The sequence below is a fragment of the Perognathus longimembris genome, chromosome 2, assembly GCF_023159225.1.
Source record: "Perognathus longimembris pacificus isolate PPM17 chromosome 2, ASM2315922v1, whole genome shotgun sequence".
NCBI classification, from domain to species: domain Eukaryota; kingdom Metazoa; phylum Chordata; class Mammalia; order Rodentia; family Heteromyidae; genus Perognathus; species Perognathus longimembris.
In genome coordinates, this window is record NC_063162.1 from 23,067,405 (window position 1) to 23,086,603 (window position 19,199).

Below are 19,199 nucleotides of genomic sequence, written 5' to 3' on the forward strand. Positions count from 1 at the left end.
TGCCCTCATCTGGGGACATCTTGCTGATTTGTGCTGTTCTATGCTGATTTCTGCTGTTCTATTGGCTTGATGTTCTCTTTCTACCAACTGGGAAATATCTAGGTTTGATTTTAATTAACATGGGAGGAAAGTATCTTTATTTAATCAATTGATGTGGATACAGACTTGAATTGTGTTTCACCTTCAAAAGCTTCTGGCTTTAGTGATTAGTAGACCCTTGTTTGGAGGGGTCTATAGCATGTGTTGGGGTATTTTGGTGGACAGAAACTGGATGGCAACTGGATGTCTGGTTGGTGAAGGAACCTGATTCATCCCTAACAGAAATGAATAAAAGGCTGGGCTGTGAGGCCCTTGAGAGACAGGCCATGAATTGACTGCAGAGCCAAGGCTGAAAAATATTAGCCCTTTAGAACCCATGTCTGCGATATCAGGTCAGTGGGCTCAATGTTTTTAGTGGGTTTGAGAGTGAGGACCCAAATTCTTGCTTTATCCTGTAGAACATGTTCCTGGCTATCATCAATGACACATATTCAGAGGTCAAGGAGGAGTTGGCTGGACAGAAAGATGAGCTGCAGCTCTCTGACCTCCTGAAACAGGTGACGACTCAGCACCCTTGAATAGCCTATATACATCCAAGTCTGCCTCAAGGCTCCGTGTCATGGTCTATTACCAACTGCTATGCTCTCTTTTGCTTTCAACTACCTCCTGGCATGTTTTAGTTGGAAGTGGGACCAGGAATGATGAGAAGCCCATGGTGACTTCTACCTGTTTTCTTTCCTTTTCAGGGCTACAACAAGACTCTACTAAGGTTACGTCTAAGGAAGGAGCGGGTTTCAGATATGCAGAAGGTCCTTCAGGGTGGACAGCAGGAGATCCAGTTTGAGGATTTTACCAACACCTTGAGGGAGTAAGCAACCAGAAACCCAACCTTCTTTGATATTGCCCTATACATCTTTGACTCTGAACTATATATCATTTGCTAACAAAATCTGACCTTGGCTTATGGGCCTATGACCTCGACTTCTAGGCTCCTGGTCTTCCCCCTAGGCCTCTGATTCTGAATTTTAGAATTACATCCTTGCCTTAACAGTCTTTGAATATAACCTACAATGTTCTGGACCTTGCTGAAGAACTGTTAGAACTAATGTAATAATATAATTCCACCATTATTATGTTGAATAGGGGAAACATTAGGAACCCAAAGACATGTAAGCAAATAAACCAAATCACAGAACAAGTTTAGCAACTGAAATGACTTGAAAGGAGTAGACATGGAGTAAATAGTTATTGATTCTTTTTGAACTTAGGGAGAGGCTTCCTGGAAAAGTAGAGGAAGGTCATTCTAAGAAAAGATAACAGGTCAGGCATCGGTGGCTCACACCTGTAATCCTAGCTACTCAGGAAGCTGAGCTCTGAGGATTATATTTCAAAAACAGCTTAGGCATGAAAATCCGTGAGATTCATCTCCAATTAACCACCAGAAAACCAGAAGTACCTCTATGGCTCAAAGTAGTAGAGCTCTAGACCTGAGCTGAAGAGTTCAGGGACAGTACTCAAGCCCTGAGTTCAAGCCCCATGACAGACCAAAAAGAAGGAAAAGGAGAAGAAGGAGGAGGAGGAGGAGGAAGAGGAGGAGGAGGAGGAGGAGGAGGAAGAAAAGATGACAGAATCAACAGTAGGAGAGATTTAAAGCTAAACAACATATATAACAGAACTAAATAGTTGATAATTTCTAGTAAAAAGAAAAGATGAGTCTGGAGGTGAGGCTGGAGAAATGGGTTTGGTTACTTTGAGAATGGCTTTAATATCCCAACTCTGTCCAAGGAATTGGGTGTCCAGGATGGATTTTTAAGTTAGAAAGGCTTGCATTTTATTTATTTTATTTCATGGTCTCAAAAATAAGTTTGGGGGCTGGGAATATGACAGCGGTAGAGTGCTTGCCTACCATGCATGAAGCCCTGGGTTCAATTCCTCAGCACCACATAAACAGAAAAAGCCACAAGTGGCACTGTGGCTCAAGTGCTAGAGTGCTAGCCTTGAGTAATAAGAAGCCAGGGACAGTGCTCAGGCCCTGAGTCCAAGCCCCAGTTAAAAAGAAAGAGAGAGAGAGAGAGAGAGAGAGAGAGAGAGAGAGAGAGAGAGAGAGAGAGAGAGAGAGAGAGAGAGAGAAAGTTTGCCTATCCTGAACTTTTGGACTCAATTGATCCTTTCTCCTTAGCCTCTCAAGTAGCTGGGACCAGCACACTTGATCTACCACCATTCGGTCTGAAATTTTAAAATAATAATATTCTAGCTATGTTACAGAGGGTGGACTTCAGTGGCAAGGAGTAGAGGGGAAGTGGGGAGGGAGTGGTGGCAGGTTACTTAGAGGCAAAGAGATATTGCAACCATTCCTATAGACAGAAATCATGAGGCTCTGAGCCCTGTCAGCAGGGGTCAGATCAGGAAGAAGAAATAGATTCAAGTAATTTCTTGGGCGTAGAATTGCTAGACTTCCCATGTGATCTGAGGAGTCTGTAGTTAAGCAATCACAACTCCAACAGGGCAGATGTCATTTTGTCATGCTTTTCTCCTCAGACTGGGGCACGTGGAGCATGAGATCACTGAGCTCACGGCTGCCTTCACCCAGTTTGATCAGGATGGGAATCACATTCTGGATGAGAAGGAACAGGAACAAATGCGACAAGATCTGGAGGAGGAAAGGGTGAGCAGGACTGGTTGGTGAGGAGACAGTGTAAGAACATTGGTCCTCTAACCCCTATTCAGTATACCTAAACACAAGTCAAAATGGAACATCCTCTCCATACATAAGTGGGAAAGAACTCTCCAGAATATGGGTTCTCAAGTGATGGCACATTACATACTCTGGGGAGCTCCTAGACCAATTAAGAGGGGTGGGGCAGGGATGTCAGATGTTTTCCCAGATGATTCCATCGTGTAGTCAAGATTAAGGATCATTTCTCTAAAGCACAGTCCTAGACAAAGTGTGCTAATTGCCTGAGAGTCTCTGATAATTCCCTCTGAGGATTTGTCTTCTTGGAATTTTCAACCTCTGCTTCTCAGCTGTTCTTACTATACCTGCTCTATCTCTACTCCAGCAGAGAGAGAGTATCCCAGAGAGAAAGTACCAAAAAACATTCTGATACTATCTATCCTGTCCCAACATATGTTTCATGGAGCGTGTTTGTTTCCTTGGAAGGTGACTCCCTCTTTATAGGCTAGTCTACCACTACCCTTTGACCCTACTGGTTCTAGAGCCTGGGAGGGAGGAGGAATATGAAGAAGTGGAGTGCATTTGGAATACGAACAGATGATGGACTAGGAATAGACAACTTCTCAGAGGCATCTCTTCCCCTCTAATTTCTGACTTCCTGATTAGGTAGCCCTCAATGCTGAGATTGAGAACCTGGACCAGTCCATTGTGCAAAACCCAGCAGGTGAATTGGGCACAAAGGCTGCCACAATTTCTGAAGATGACTTCTACACGTACGTACAACCAGGATCCCAGAGCTAGCTGCTCATAATATTCTTTGTTGTACTTCTTTCTATAATTTTCTATTCCTTGTAATTCTCCCCACAAGACTGTGTATTACTATTCTGTTAACCCTTCTCTTATAGAAACACCCATTCTGTTAATCCTTCTCTTATAGACACAGCCATTCTGCTAACCCTTCTCTTATAGATACAACTATTCTGTTAACCCTTTGCCTTCCCCAGCACTCAGCCACATATTTCTGACCCCTTTGTTTCTTTCAAATCCTGCACAGGCTCACAAGGAGAGTCCTACAACTGGAGACTGTTCTGGAAGGCGTTATAGCTCAGATTGATGCTGTGGGCTCAAAGCTGAAGATGTTGGAGAGGAAAGGACAGCCAATTTCCTCCTCAGGATTGGTGAGTAACATTTCCTTGTTCCCCACAGTTGAAACCTACTGTTGTTCCATCCAGTTTGAGTGGGTAGGGGGAAAGAATAGTTTTTAAAGTCCTTCATTTTCAGAATCCTGGGGAAATATTCACAGTGATCTATCTATAGTGGAGGTAGAGCAGGAGTGAAGTAAGGCCTGGGAATTGATTGTCCTGGCCTAAGGTTTGGCTTGGCCTCTGGAAGTCTGTGTCTTCATCTGCTTGATTTGTTACATGAAGCATCATACACTGTGCCGCTTGTAAGCAACAGACATCTTTTTTTCCATTTGGAAGGCTGAAAAGTCTAAGATCAAGGTGATGTCAGATTCAGTATCTGCTGAGAACCAGCTTCAGGTTCACAGGCACCTGTGTTTTACTAATGTTATCACATGGTGGGAGGAACAAAGGTACTTTCTTTTCATAAGAGCTCTACGCTCAGGATCTAATTAATCACTTATCAAATGCTGCACCCCCTGATACCATTACATTGGGTGTTACATTTCAGCACATGATTTGGGGGGACACAAGCATTCAGTCTATATCAGTCTAGGTTCTATGGAAACAGATCCAGAGAAAAAGAAGGTAGGACATAAAGTCCTACTTCAAATGACTTGTTGTTTTTCCCCCTTCTAACAGGAGGAACAGCAGTTTGGGAACTCGTGTATCCAGCTATAGTTGAATTCCAGCTCCCTAGGGAGTCTGGGCAGGCACAAGAGTGGTGGAAAAGGGGTCCTATAACAGATGTTCCTCTCTCCTCAGAGAGGGCAGCAGATCCCATCTGGAAGGTCCACCCCATGTATGGCCATCTGAGCCAATGTTTCTGTGTGTAGTTGGGCATCATGCTTACTTAGGCTTGTGACTTGGTGTTTCTGTCTCTAGCCACATAGTGCTGAGAAATAACATTTCCCACTGGGCTTCTTACTTCTTGTGCACTTAGTCCTGCTGTGATTTAAAAATAAATTGTCAAGAACAAACAGGATAAGGAAATGATTCTCCTTAAACACCTAGACAGCCATGATTTATGAAAAAGGTAGAAGCCAAAAGAGTAGGTAGTGTTGAAATGTCTTTCGATTTGTTAGTACATCTTATTCCTATCCTTTGTAAATCTAGAGTTCTGCTGCTTGCCTCCATAGGTTTCTTCCCTTCCCCAACAGAGTTTCTGTAAAAGAGAAGCATTAGAGGAGAGGAGACTCTTACAAGGCAAGATTCCAATGTAGCAGAGGAGTTAGCGTGATACCCTCCAGAGCAAAGTTAACAAAGGCTGCTCTGGGGGTTGGGAATATGGCCTAGTGGCAAGAGTGCTTGCCTCATATACATGAAGCCCTGGGTTCGATTCCTCAGCACCACATATACAGAAAACGGCCAGAAGTGGCGCTGTGGCTCAAGTGGCCGAGTGCTAGCCTTGAGCAAAAAGAAGTCAGGGACAGTGCTCAGGCCCTGAATCCAAGGCCCAGGACTGGTCAAACAAACAAACAAACAAACAAAAAAAAAAACAAAGGCTGTTCTGGAGGAGCCTGGCTCTTGCCTTTCTGATGAACACTGGGAACTGGGTGGGTGTATGCCAGGAAATGAAAATAGACTCTGAAAGGAATCAGATGAGAAAATGACCTCAGGATTCAAAGACCTTGAAACTAATAATGATATGTAGTGGACTATGACACTGTTCTTCCTTATGACATTGTGAGTTTCTCAGCTGTTTGTTTATCAATAAAGTTCCATTGTAAAACTATGTTTTTGTATTTGCTTCTGGGACCATAAGAAAGAAAGTTAGAATTTGAACCATCTATGGGCTGGAGTGGATTCTCATTCTTTAGGAGGTATAGAATAGAGGCAGTGACAACTATCAAGGAGATGAGCTGCTCCAGGAGTCCTGAACTAAAAATCTCTGGCTCAGGAATGGGTTGAAACAGTACTATGATGGTTTCATTAGAAAGAGCGGAGACAGATGACCTAGGGAGATTCCATCCTACCGCAAAGAAAATCAGGTTATGAGGTTTCAAGGGCAGGAATATATATGCATGTGTCTGTGAAGATGGAGGATAATCAGGGATAAGACAAAAACAAACAAACAAAAAACCCTCCTAAACCAAGATGGTGGGTGTCCAGGAACCTGCACCCTGAGACTGTCTGTCCTCTTTCCTCTCCTGTGACGTTTATCATTTTGTCTCATCCAGTCCCTTCACTCACTTCCATTCTCCTATCCAGTTAAATACTTCCTATACCAAAGAAGTGTGTGAAGCAGCTAAATGCAAGGAAGATAACCAGCGGGTATCCTTAGCCCTGAACATGTTAAACTTCCTTCAAGAAAGGCCCTATAGGCTTGACTCGAGTGGTGAAGTACTTGCTTAGCATCCTGGGGCTCCTGGGTTCAATCCCCAGAAACAGGCACAAACTATAAAATGGAGAGAAGGAAGTGCGAGAAGGCAGAGGTCAATGAGTTGGTGTTAATCTAGGACACTGGGAGGGAATGTGTTTAGGACCTAGTCAAGGCTTGGAGAATAAGATTACCGAAAAACCCAGGCCTGTGGCTCACATCCATAATCCCAGATGGTTGGAAGATGGGAGTCCAGCTTCTTTTCTGTTGGAGGCCTGGTGGGGCAAAAAGTTCGAGAGATTCCCACCCACCCCCCACCTCAACAGAAAAATCTGGATTTGCCGTCCCAGCTACCATGAGAAGCTTAAATAGGAATGCAGTTGAGGCCCACCCTGAGGAGGAAAAGGGAGACCTCATCTCAAACATCATCAGCGCCAACTGGGCTGGAGGCATGGCTTCAATGGTGGAGCTCAAAGCCCAGTAGCTCCCAAGGGGAGTGGGGCAGAAAGGCTCCCTGCAAACGCACGGATTTCCTAAACAATCTTTCATGACTGACACCTGCAGGGTGCGGGTTGTGTGCGGGGATAGGCAGCCAGACGCCAGTGATTCCGGTGAACAGGCCCGTCGGCCACGGATGAAGCCAGACGCAGTGGCTGGCATAAATCAAGTGGCCACTCCAAGGTGTGGCTGTGGCGACAGGAGGAACCTCAATCCCAGACATCGTGACTCCCAGCAGCAGATTCATGTAGGATAATCTATTTTCCATTGTGGCTTCGGTTAAAAGTCATCCTTTGAGGCGTGACTCAAGCCAGAAGCTCAAGAAGACAGCGTGGGGCGGGCGGGGCGGGCGGGGCGCGCGCCCGGCGCGCGCATGCGCAGACGCCAGGGCCGGAAGCCGCGCACGGGCCGCGCACGGGCCGGGCATGGCGGCGGCCGCAGAGGGTGTCCCGGCGACGCGACCCGAGGAGCCGGCTCGAGGTACCCAGCGTGAAGTGGCGGGCCAGGGCGGAGTGTGTGGTTGCCGGATCCGGCCGGTTGGAAGGGTTGCCCCTGTGTGTCCTAGCCGGGCAACAGAAATGGGTGGGCCGCGAGCGCGGGCGTCGGGTGGGCGCGGGTGAGGCAGCGGGGCGGGTCATCATGGCAGAGGGACCCCAGGGCCGGCGCGCCGGGACCGGCAGGGGTGAGGAGGAAGCGGCTCGGGATTGGGATGGAGTGCACGGTCGGACACTAGCCCAGCCCTCCCTTGACCTAGATGATGTCGCTGTGGAGACGGCCGAAGAAGCCAAGGAACCTGCGGAGGCTGACATCACTGAGCTCTGCCGGGACATGTTCTCCAAAATGGCCACTTACCTGACTGGGGAGCTGACAGGTGAGGCCGGGGCTGGGTTGATGCCGTAGGGCTGGGGTGTGGCACTGCCGGGACTGCCGGGAGGCGGTGGTTTAGCAGCATCAGCCCCGCCTCCCCTCCCCATGCCCCATGCCCCATGCCCCATGCCCCATGCGGAGGTCATGAGTGGGAAGGAAAGAGCCCCATCCCTCCTCAGGAGAAGCTCACCAGCCGCTCTCTGAAACACTTTAAGAATACGTTCTTAATACAACTCTGCCTGCAGGCCTCTATAGCCATGAGAATAAATAAACAAATAAAACCAGCCATATTCTAGAAATGTTTCCCTTGGAGGTGTGTTTTGAGCTGGATTGTGAAGGGAGGGATAATGGAAACTATACCTTTAGTGAATGGAATAGAGTAAGCCAACTCATTTGTTTGACTAAAGCAAATGAGAGAAATGAAATTGGAAAATGGGGAGTGACCTGCAGATTTAAGAGTCTCGTAGGTTGCTCTGTTAGGATTTGGTGGCAAATCCTTTGAGGTTAGTTTTTAGTCCATTGTGTGTTTTTCCAACTGGACACCTGACCTCTGTGGGGAGGGAAGTGAGAAATCGAAGTCTGGTCCCAGGAAGCCTCTGATGAGTATTTACTCTATTGTTTCACTTCCCCAGGAAATTGCTGCCTACTACGTTTGTGAAAAAGGTGTATGAGAAAAATAAATTTGCAGAAGAGAAGGGGTCTTGAGTCACTAATTTCTTAGCCTGATTGTTTGCTTTTGAGCAAGAGAAACCAAGTAACAAAATCTAGACTTTTGGCTTTTTAACAAAGGCCAAACATTTGGCAATACTAATGTCCATTCTTTTTCTTTCTTTCTTTTTTCTTTTCGTTAGTGATATAGGGAATTACAGGCCTGTATTAATACCCGTGTGTGTGTGTGTGTGTGTGTCTGTCTGTCTGTCTGTCTCTTTCATTACTGGGATAGAATTCATGGTCTTATGATAGTGGTAGGTATAAGGGCTCTACTACTTGAGTCATGCACCATTCCTAAAGTGGAACAATTACCTGCTTTAAAGAGACTAATATAGTTCAGTTTGTCTTTATATTCTGTTTTCTTCCCTCTATTAAGACCCAGTTTCTGTTGCCATTTAGCACTGTTCTCTTACTATTGCTTTTTATTAGCTGTAGTACAGAAATCGTATTCTATACCAATGTCCCTTTCTATAATTTTTGTGTAATATAAGGATAGATCAAGAGGGGTTTTGTTTTGGTTTGGTTTAGTTTGTTTTTTTTGCCAGTCCTGGGGCTTGAACTCAGGGCCTGAGCACTGTCCCTGGCTTCTTTTTGCTCAAGGCTAGCACTCTACCACTTGAGCCACAGCGCCACTTCTGGCTTTTTATATATATATGTGGTGCTGAGGAATCGAACCCAGGGCTTCATGTATATGAGGCAAGCACTCTACCACTAGGCCATATTCCCAGCCCACCAATGTCCCTTTCAAAACGGGCAAAATAAATGCTAAAATCAGAGGACCACATGTTCCAAGAAATGAAAGGCAGCATATTTCTTGGTGAAAGTACATAATTTTCTTAGGAGTTTAATGTTCAAACACCTGACTTGTTTCACTCATTTATACAACCTTGCTTCCTTCTAGGTATTTGAATGCATAATGCTTGTTTTAAAGTAGTTTGATAGCAGTGAGCATACACGATACAGAGAAGAGATACCCAAAACAAATGAGCAGTTATTCAAATGAGAAGTAATGATAGCTGAAGCCAAGTGCAGATGGAAAAAGAAATAGAAAGCAGAGTGTGACTGCAAGAACAGTGTAGATGTAGACTTTGGAGAACTTGAAGAAGAGTTTGAGCAACTTAAGTTGTTTCTAAGGAAGGAGGAACCATGTTTTGGCTTCCCTGCCTATAGATACTACTAGGACATCCAGAAGACCTGCATATGTGACTCTAGTGCTTAAAGACAATCGGGAGCAGGATAAGCAGATCTGAAGGGGGAATGCCTCTTGGGAAGACACAGAGACATTTAGAAGTTAAGTCAGAGAGGTTGAAGCATCTTATGGTACCTGGCTTGGCTTTTGCAAAGACCGGAGTAGAAGCCATTTATTTTTATATGGATGGGAAGATATCAAGGATGTGAGAAGCAAACAGATGCTTTGGAAAATCATTGGAAAAAACAGAATACACAGTGATAAATGAGTCACTAAGAGGTGGCCAGGCTCTAGTTAATAACATATATGTTATGAAATCCTCGAGAACATGTTTTCATGCTGTAGAAGTACCAAGACCATTTTACCTTCTCTCTCTCTCTCTCTCTCTCTCTCTCTCTCTTTTTTTTTTTTTTTTTAAGAAAACTACAAAACTTCATTTATGTTGGTACTGGGCCTTGAACTCAGGTCCTGGGCACTGTTCCAGAGCCTCTTTGTATTTAAGGCTAGTGCTCTACCACTTGAGCCACAGCACCACTTCCAGCTTTTTTTTTTTTGCCAGTCCTGGGCCTTGGACTCAGGGCCTGAGCACTGTCCCTGGCTTCTTCCCGCTCAAGGCTAGCACTTTGCCACCTGAGCCACAGCGCCTCTTCTGGCCGTTTTCCATATATGTGGTGCTGGGGAATCGAACCTAGGGCTTCATGTGTAGGAGGCAAGCACTCTTGCCACTAGGCCATATTCCCAGCCAGCTTTTTTTGACTAGTTTACTGGAGATAAGAGACTGACAGACTTTCCTGCCAAGGCTGGCTTTGAACTGCAGTCCTAGGATTACTGCTAGCTAGGATTACAGGTGTGAGCCACTGGTGCCCAGCTCTTCCCTTTTCTTTTTTTTTTTCTTTTTCTTTTTTTTTATTTTTTGGCCAGTCCTGGGCCTTGGACTCAGGGCCTGAGCGCTGTCCCTGGCTTCCTTTTTGCTCAAGGCTAGCACTCTGCCACTTGAGCCACAGCTCCACTTCTGGCCATTTTCTATATATGTGGTGCTGGGGAATCGAACCTAGGGCTTCATGTATACAAGGCAAGCACTCTTGCCACTAGGCCATATTCCCAGCCCCTCTTCCCTTTTCTTAAGACATGAGTTTACCATTTCCCAAGGAGATGAGCTATGACTCAAAACCTTTAGGATTGTTTTTTGGCTTAAATAGTTTTCCCATTGTCGCTTGAGTTTCTAGTTAGTCATTCAGAGAATATAGGCTGAGTATAAATGTTATAGGTTAAAGTCTTGAACTAAGTGCTGGGAATATGGCCTAGCAGTAGAGTGCTTGCCTAGGATGCATGAAGCCCTGGGTTTGATTCCTTAGCACTATACCACATAAACAGATAAAGCTGGAATTGGCACTGTGGCTCAAGTGTGAGTGTTAGCCTTGAGCAAAAAGAAGCCAGTCAGTGCTCAGGCCCCGAGTCTAAGCCCCAGGACTGGCAAAAAATAAAAATAAATAAAAAATCTTGATCTACCAGTGGGCTCTGCCACATTGCTCCTGTAATCCTATCTCTTACCTGCTCCTGAGACTGAAATCTGACAATTGAGGTGTGAGGCTAGTTGGAGCTGGAAGGTCTGTGAGACTCTTACCTCCAACTAATCATTAAAAAGTCAGGAAGTAGAGCTATGGCTCAAGTAGTAGAGAGTTAGCCTTGAGCAAAAAAGATATGGGACAAGTTCCAGGACTGGCAACAACAACAACAAAAAAGTCCTGAACAACCATTTGACTTAAAACTCCATATTTCAATGATCTCAGACAAATAATGGCATCATATCTTCTGTTTATTTTAAAGCCACAAGTGAAGACTATAAACTCCTGGAAAATATGAATAAACTAACCAGCTTGAAGTATCTTGAAATGAAAGATATTGCTATAAACATTAGTAGAAACTTAAAGGACTTAAACCAGAAGTGTAAGTAATAATTTTTATCATTAAACACGTTTATATTTAGTGTTGGTCTGTTCTTGGGACTAAAGAGAGGGCAGGACCATGGCATCCCTTCTGGGGTCATCTTCTAAAAATGAATTACAGTACAGGTGAATTTCTTCCCATTTTGCAGATTAGCATGTTTTGGTGATATTGTTATTTTTGCTTTTCAATCTTGAGTTTACCAGTTAATTCCTAGAAGGGAAGGAGACAGAAGAGATGATGGTAAATCGATGTAACAAAATCCATGAGGGATAACTCTGGAAATAAAATCAATAAATAGAAAATGTTAGATTAGAGTGGCTGAATATATTTTTCCATTAACTTACATTTGTATTTCTTATCAGGGGACCATTCTTTCCTGGTATGAGAGTATAAAGAAACTGAGGAAGTAACTAGAAGATTGTTTAAAAAGTAATTTTTTTTTTTAGTAAAGGAAAATTAGTAAATAAGAGAGATTTCCTTTGGCTAGGCTGAATAACCTAGCTGCTGTCTCCCAAAGCATCTGATCTGCCAACCAGGAGTCATGTTACCCCGCCTAGCCTATTTTAGGCATAGCTGGAGCAACACCAGCATTCTTACTTTCTGCTCTTTTTTTACATTTCTTGTTCAAGATATGTAAACATGCATTTTCTTTCTAAAGATGCGGAACTGCAGCCCTATCTGGATCAGATCAATGCGATTGAGGAGCAGGTAGCGGCTCTGGAGCAGGCAGCCTACAAGTTGGATGCATATTCAAAAAAACTGGGTAACCATGTTTATTTGTTTTGATTTACTAAAGAGTACCCCTTAGCTAGGCATAGTGATGCATTCCTGTACTTCCAGCTTTAGGGAGGCTGAGGGTAACAAATTCAAGGCTAGCCTAGGCTACATAGAAAGACCATGTCTCAAAATCAAAAACAGTAGCTGGATGTGTTGGTATGTGCCTGAAATCCTAGCTCTTTTGGGGACTACAGTTTCAAGTCAGCCCCAGACCAAAGAAGTTTATAAGACTCCATGTCAACCAGTGGCTGAGCATGATAGCACATGCCTGTTACAGAGAAAGCATGTCTGGGCACAGTGGCGCATGCCTGTCATCCCTAGCAACACTGGCAGGTACAACATCACAGCCCAGGGCCCGCCCAGACATAAAATGAGAACCTACCTCAAAAAAAAGCAATACAAAAGGGGGTTGGAGGCATAGCTCAAGTAATAGCTTGCAAGTTTGAGGCCCTGAGTTCAATCCCCAATGCTATGTCTTTCCCTGAAAAACTCTACCGAGTATTATTATTTTCAATCATTATTAGAAACATTTCCTTTACTTAATGATTTGTCAAGTCCTGTTCTAATTAATGCATTACATGGTGTGCGTGTGTGTTTGGCCAGTCCTGAGGCTTGAATTCTGGGCCTGGGTGCTGTCCCTGAACTTTTGTGCTCAAGGCTAACTCTCTGCCACTTGAGCTATAGCTCTACTTCCAGCTTTTTGGTAGTTGTAGTGGTGCTAAAGTCTCACATACTTTGCTGCCTGGGTTGGCTTTGAACTGTGATCCTCAGATCTCAGCCTCCTGAGTAGCTAGGATTACAGGTGTGAGCCACCAGTACCCTGTATGTATTATGTTTTTTATTCTATAAATCTGTGAGGCAGTTTATGATTTTTTAATTCCCATTGTGTAGGAGATGAAAATATAATTCAATAGGTTTAATTTACTTATGAACACAAAGCTAAGACAGATGCCATTGGCTCATCCTTGGACAAGAAAGTCTGTGAGACTATCTTCAATTAACTACAAAAAGAAAAAAAGCTGCAAATGGAGCTGTGGCTCAAGTGATAGAGTGAAAAAGCTCAGGGGCAATGCTTAGGTCTTCAGTTCAAGCATTTGTGTGTGCGCACACACAGACACACATACACACACATGCACGCATGCATGCGATATAACTAATGTCTCCCTTCATCCTCCCTGATCACCCACAGAAGCCAAGTACAAGAAGCTGGAAAAGCGATGAAAACTTATTTCTATGGGGAAAAGCCTTTTTTTTTTTTTAATGTGGAAGAATGTTTTATAACACATGAATCTGAGGCTGATAAATTACCCAAAGCTTCTCCGAAGAAATCTATACTGGTCATCCTAGGAACATCCCAGTGATGGATAAGCTGGAGGACTGTGGCTGCTCATGAATCTTCTTTGGGTCAGTACCCTTGAGAAACGCACACTTACAACTTCTCACATTTTACGTGAAGGCTTCATCATTCAGAACAGATACCCTCAAAGCTCAGGATAAACCTGGGCTTGCCAGTAGAACCAAATGAGGACCCGTTTTGTCTGATAGAATTTGATTACTGTATTATTTTCTCATATGTCTTGTTCTTGAGTTTATTATTGTGTAAATAGATGTTTTTTTCCATTAATGATACTTAATATTCTAAATTAAAAAAGGAAACAAAACAACTGTTTTTGTTTTCCATTTATTTCCTTCTGTGCATCAGTAATTTTACCCTTCTATAACGTTGTAAATGACAACATGGTAAAATAATTCCAAGTCAGGTCTCAATGAGAAGAATGCTGGACAGGCCCTTGTGTCTCACACAACTGTAATCCTAGCTCTTCAGGAGGCTGAGATCTGAGGATTGTGGTTTATAGCCAGCCTGGGAAGAAAAGTCCATGAGATTCTTAATTCTGATTAACCAGCAAAAAGCCAGAGTGGAGTTGTGGTTCAAGTGGTATGTCAGCCTTGAGCAGAAAAAGCCAAGCAAGATCACGAGGTCCTAAGCTGAAGCCCCAGTCCTGGCAACAAAAACAAGGGCTGGGAATATGGCCTAGTGGTAGAGTGCTTGCCTGGTATACATGAAGCCCTGGGTTCAACCCCTCAGCACCACATATACAGAAAAAGCCAGAAGTGGTGCTGTGGCTCAAGTGGTAGAGTGCTAGCCTTGAGCAAAAAGAAGCCAGGGACAGTGCTCAGGCCCTGAGTTCAAGCCCCAGGACACAAATAACAAAAACCCAAACCCTGAGCAGTATGTGAAAGTAGTGTTAGTAAGTGTGGAGTGCACCCCTCTGGTCTCTTTTGCGAGTCAGATGTCTGATGTGTTCCCTTTTGGAAATGTGATAAAGACAAGATTGTGTGTGTGTGACTGTCACTGTGTTAGGTAAGGAGCTGGTGTTTGACATTTTTTTTTTTTTTAACATTTTCTACTTCTGTGTGTGGTTGGGGAGCTTCTGGGAACTCAGTCAATTGGGCTAGGAGTCTTTATTTAGATGTACACAGCAGTGTCTGTTTGCCACCACCAGGATGGTGACAAATAGTGCCGGGGCCAAATAGAGCTGGGCTTTTTAAAAGGGCAAGTATCACTTGTACCACTTTGCCGGGCTTTGCTCTACCTCCCATCTGCGTGGAGGTCCTGGGCCTCTCTGCCTCATCCTGTGTGGTCCTCTATCGCTCTCACGCATCCCCTGGCCAGTAGAGATTGACTGCGGGAGCGAAGGCCACGTGCAGCCTCAGTCAGCGTGTGGTCGAGAGAATGTCCTGCCCCCTCCCCATATTTCCCAAGGAAGAGACAGGCGCGTGGACTTCTTGGAGAACCCTCAAGGGGTGTTCTGGTTTAATATGGGAGGGGCTAACAGTCTTATACCAGTAATGACACGCTAAGGAGAGGGACTGGCCAGATGCCAAGGATAGGCTGACGAGCGTGTCCATCACGGTGATATCACAGAACTTCCCACAGAGGTGGAGATCTCTTGGCTCCACCTCTGGCTCATCTGGCAGCCACCTTGACACACGTGCTCGCTGCTGAGAGCCCAGGGGCTGGCCTGGCTTCTCTTCTGGTTGAAGAACCAGAAGGGGGTGGGACAGGCTAGAGCCAGCCGTCCCCTCTTAAAGGCATAGCCGTCCCCTACACCACTTGTTGTAGGGAGTACAGCTGACGCCATTTTGATGAGGGAAACATGGTAGGAAATGTTGGGGGGAGTAGATTAGGTCAACCTGACCCCAAAATTCTGCTTCTGTACATGGCTTAACTTGTTTGTTGCTTGCTCTACCCCCTGCGTCAAGCCCCTACATCTGTGCTGTGCTTTTACCTTTATAAACCCCAACTTGACTGCTCAGGGTCACGGTGGCAGCTCCTGAGTCTGTGCTGCGTCCCTGGCTGGTCAGTTTGCTTTTTGCTTCCCCAATAAATCCATCTTTTTGCTTGAGACTGTCTCTGAGTGGTAGACTCTTGGAGGGACAGGGAATCTCCTCCCTCAAACCCTGGCGGGTGGCCATGGGGTGAGGAACACATTCACCACATGCTGGCAGGTTAGGCAAAGCAAGGAAGCAGAATTACTGTTAGTGATTACAATCCCAGTAAACCCCAGCAATCAAAGCAATACAATTCCAGTAAACAAGGCAAACAAAGCAAATCTTCCTGGTCTTGGTCTTATCCTCAAATCTTTCTCTTCCTAGAACTTCCCCTAAACTAAGTGGTCTTCCTCATTCCTTTCTTTTGCCTAGGCCCAGCTGTTTTGGCCTCCTGTTATTCGGCTTAGGTTTGCCCCTCCCAAGGCCGACTACTTTGTCTAAGCTTGCTGTTTCTAGGGACTCAAAAGAAAAGGGGGTTCTGCTACACCTTTCACTTGGTTTCCACAAATCCTTTAGTGAGGGGCTGGGAATATGGCTTACTAGTAAAGGGCTTGTCTCATATACATGAGGCCCTGGGTTCAATTCCTCAGCACCACATATATAGAAAAAGCCTGTAGTGGCGCTGTGGCTCAAGTGGCAGAGTGCTAGCCTTGAACAAAAAGAAGCCAGGGACAGTGCTCAGGCCCTGAGTTCAAGCCCCAGGACTGGCAAAACAAACAAACAAAAAAACACAAATCCTTTAGTGACTTTTCATGAATTCATTCACAAAAGCTGTAATTGTTACTGTGTATTCAAAATTTCTATGGCAAAGATAACAATTCCAAGATGAGTTTTTATGGGAACCTCTAAGTGCAGAGCTATAAGGTCAGCCTTAGAGAATTGGACCACCATTGGCCCTGACAAGACCTATTGTGTGTAGCATTACAATGGCTACAATTTCTGCCCTTGGAGCTTGCAGATGGCCTATTCAAATTGGCTGTTTACTGCTCATCTTTACACCCTGTTTTCAGGAGGTCACTAATCCTAGGATTATTCCCCCCACAGTGGTGCCCGTATCTCTAAGTTGGCTACCTTGTTTTCTGCATGTACTCTCCTGTTTGATAATGAATAAAAGCCCTGTTCAGGGGACCCTCTGGATCTGTTCCTGGAGTGAGGCAGCAGGTCCCTTGGCACCTGAAACCAATTCTACAGTCTGGTCTCCATCATTGCTTTGCTCCTGGCCTTGCTCCCGGCTGCAGCAGGACATGATGCTCACAACGGTTTGCAACAAGTTTTCATATTACTTATTCATCATATTACTTATTCATCTTGGAATAATTACCTGTCCATATTGATTGGCAAAGTTGCACATTCTTTAAGATTCAAGTCTTGAATGCTAGTCCCAAAGAGTGCTGCATTATTTCAAAAGAAAGGGAAATCTGTGGTTAGGTTACCAGTGAAGTAGAGAGGCATCAAGGTGTAGAAAACAAGGACGTTTGTATTTGCTAAAAAAAAAAACTACTGCAGAAATTATGGGGAAAACCAGAGTTTTGTTATTCTTTCTTGAACTTGTTTAATTTTGAATCACTTGCTGTCCTTTGTTTGTAGAACTTTTCTCCTTTGTTTCCACTTTCTTATACACCTTCATCTTCTGCCAATTGCCCCAACTCTTCAGAAAAGTCAGTGTCTTGAAAAACAACCCCCCAAAAAGCTAGGTGAGATTTTGTTGATTAAGAGACTAGAAAGCAGCTGGGTGCTGGTGGCTCACACCTCTAATCTTAGCTAATCAGGAGCCTGAGATCTGAGGATGGTGGTTTGAAACCAGGCAGAGCTGGAAAGCCATTAGACTCTACCTCCAGTAAACCAACCTGGAAATGGAGCTGTGTCTCAAGTGGTAGAACACTAGCTTTGAGAAAAAGAAGCTCTGGGACATCCCCCAGGCCCTGAGTTCAAGCCCCTGGGTTGGCGCGCGCGCGCGCGCACACACACACACAAAAGCTGGTAATCCTACCTACTCAGGAGGCTGAAATCTGAGGGTCATGATTTGAAGCCAGCCTGGGCAAGAAAGCCAGTGAGATTCATCCCCAATTTACCACTAGAAAACTGGAAGTGTGGTTCCAAGTGGCAGAGTGCTAGCCTTGAGCAAAAGAGCTCCGGGACAATACCCAAGTCCTGAGTTTAAGGCCCATGCCCAACACCCCCCCACCCCCCGCAAAACAAAAGGACTAGAAAGTATGAGAAAGATATTAAATGTAATGGCATCCGAGGGGGTGGAATCCCCCATCCCTCCAAGAGTCCACCACTCAAAGACAGTCTCAAGTAAAAAGATGGATTTATTGGGGAAGTTCCGGATGGACCGGTCCCAGGTTTCAGAAAAACATATAACAGAACAGGACAGTGGCACAGAGACTTACTTCCAGAGGATTCCAACAAACCAAGTCAGCTCCAATGGAGAGCTGAATTGGGACGCCATTGGGAATGACAGACACAAGACTCAAACATGCAGCATGGCGTTAACGGCGCCTGAACTGGCCTGCCCCTAAATAGGGTCAGGCCAGGGGGCTGGGTCACAGGGAGCTCCCAGTTCCAAGCACTTGACAGACAGGTTCAGTAACCTATAGGCCATGTGCCCACCCCTGTTTCTTGGGATTCAGGAACTCCCATTACCTGGGGATGGGGGTTCCCTGGGGCTTCCCTTCCTGTAGGAATCCAGGCACACCCATCAAGAATTGGCATGCTGGGGCTGGGAATATGGCCTAGTGGCAAGAGTGCTTGCCTCATATACATGAAGCCCTAGGTTCGATTCCTCAGCACCACATATGTAGAAAATGGCCAGAAGTGGCACTGTGGCTCAAGTGGCAGAGTGCTAGCCTTGAGCAAAAAGGAAGCCAGGGACAGTGCTCAGGCCCTGAGTTCAAGGCCCAGGACTGGCAAAAAAAAAAAAAATTGGCATGCTGATTCAGGGGGCTTGGGGCACTATTGTTTACCGGGAGCCTCTGAGCAGGAGGGCTGGGGAGAGAGTGGAGATGGAGTCAGCTTCTGCCCTCTTTCGCTGGCCAGATCTGACCTCCATATTACATTCAGGAGAGAGAGAACCGAATGGAAGTGTGATGATTTGTTCCTGAATGAAAACAGATTCCAGATATAAAGTCAGTCTAGGAGGATAAATGCAGAACTTTAAATATGGGTGCATATTAGGTGATGTTATTGGATTAATATTTTTTATGACAGACATTATGGCCTTGTAAGGTGATGTCTTCTTAGAAGGTGTATGCTGAGGCATTACTGGTGGCAACACTTTCAAATGATTCAATGAGAAGCAAGTGATTGGACATCTTGAGAGAAAGGGAAAGTAAAGGAGCAAAGCTGCTAAAGTGGTGGTGACATGCTGAATTGAGATGATGGCCAGTGTTGTAACTTTTTGGTAGGTTAAATGTGTTTTTTTTTAAGAGGTGGATACTGGTGGCTTGAGCCAGTAATACTAACTACTCAAGAATATATGTTATGTGCATCACAATTTGAACCCAGTCTGGGGAGGAAAGTCCTTGAGACGCTATGTCCAATTTACTAACACACACACACACACACACACACACACACATACACACACGCTGAAGTTCCAGCCTTGAGCAAAAACAGGCCCTGAACTGTACTGACACGCGTACAAGTATTTTTAAAAGCATG

General features: G+C 44.9%; 2 protein-coding genes across 4 annotated transcripts in view; both read left to right on the forward strand.

Moving 5' to 3' along the window:
* The window catches only part of Pkd2l1 (polycystin 2 like 1, transient receptor potential cation channel), a 30,531-nt gene extending 25,373 nt beyond the window's left edge, over window positions 1–5,158 (forward strand). For 2 of the 3 annotated variants that reach the window (XM_048338476.1, XM_048338473.1), the window contains 5 exons: window positions 498–596; window positions 786–907; window positions 2,578–2,704; window positions 3,380–3,486; window positions 3,768–4,435. In XM_048338476.1, the coding sequence (XP_048194433.1) occupies window positions 498–596; window positions 786–907; window positions 2,578–2,704; window positions 3,380–3,486; window positions 3,768–3,978 (666 nt within the window). In that variant the 3' untranslated portion in view covers window positions 3,979–4,435. Of the gene's footprint in view, window positions 1–497; window positions 597–785; window positions 908–2,577; window positions 2,705–3,379; window positions 3,487–3,767; window positions 4,436–4,536 lie in introns of those variants that run through there. The other variant, XM_048338475.1, reaches the window with a different exon arrangement.
* A 1,937-nt stretch (window positions 5,159–7,095) lies between these two features.
* Window positions 7,096–13,867, forward strand: Bloc1s2 (biogenesis of lysosomal organelles complex 1 subunit 2). Its single transcript, XM_048338478.1, has 5 exons — window positions 7,096–7,192; window positions 7,467–7,583; window positions 11,307–11,426; window positions 12,085–12,189; window positions 13,393–13,867. The coding sequence occupies exons 1-5, from the start codon at window positions 7,138–7,140 to the stop codon at window positions 13,422–13,424; spliced, it is 429 nt and encodes a 142-aa protein (XP_048194435.1). The 5' UTR covers window positions 7,096–7,137; the 3' UTR covers window positions 13,425–13,867.
* Window positions 13,868–19,199: the final 5,332 nt, after the last annotated feature.

Coding starts and splice junctions, on each gene's coding strand:
- Bloc1s2 (XM_048338478.1), top strand. CDS start 7,138: ATGGCGGCGGCCGCAGAGGGTGTCCCGGCGACGCGACCCGAGGAGCCG. Junction 11,427..12,084: donor AAAGGACTTAAACCAGAAGT/GTAAGTAATAAT, acceptor TTCTTTCTAAAG/ATGCGGAACTGCAGCCCTAT. Junction 12,190..13,392: donor TGCATATTCAAAAAAACTGG/GTAACCATGTTT, acceptor GATCACCCACAG/AAGCCAAGTACAAGAAGCTG.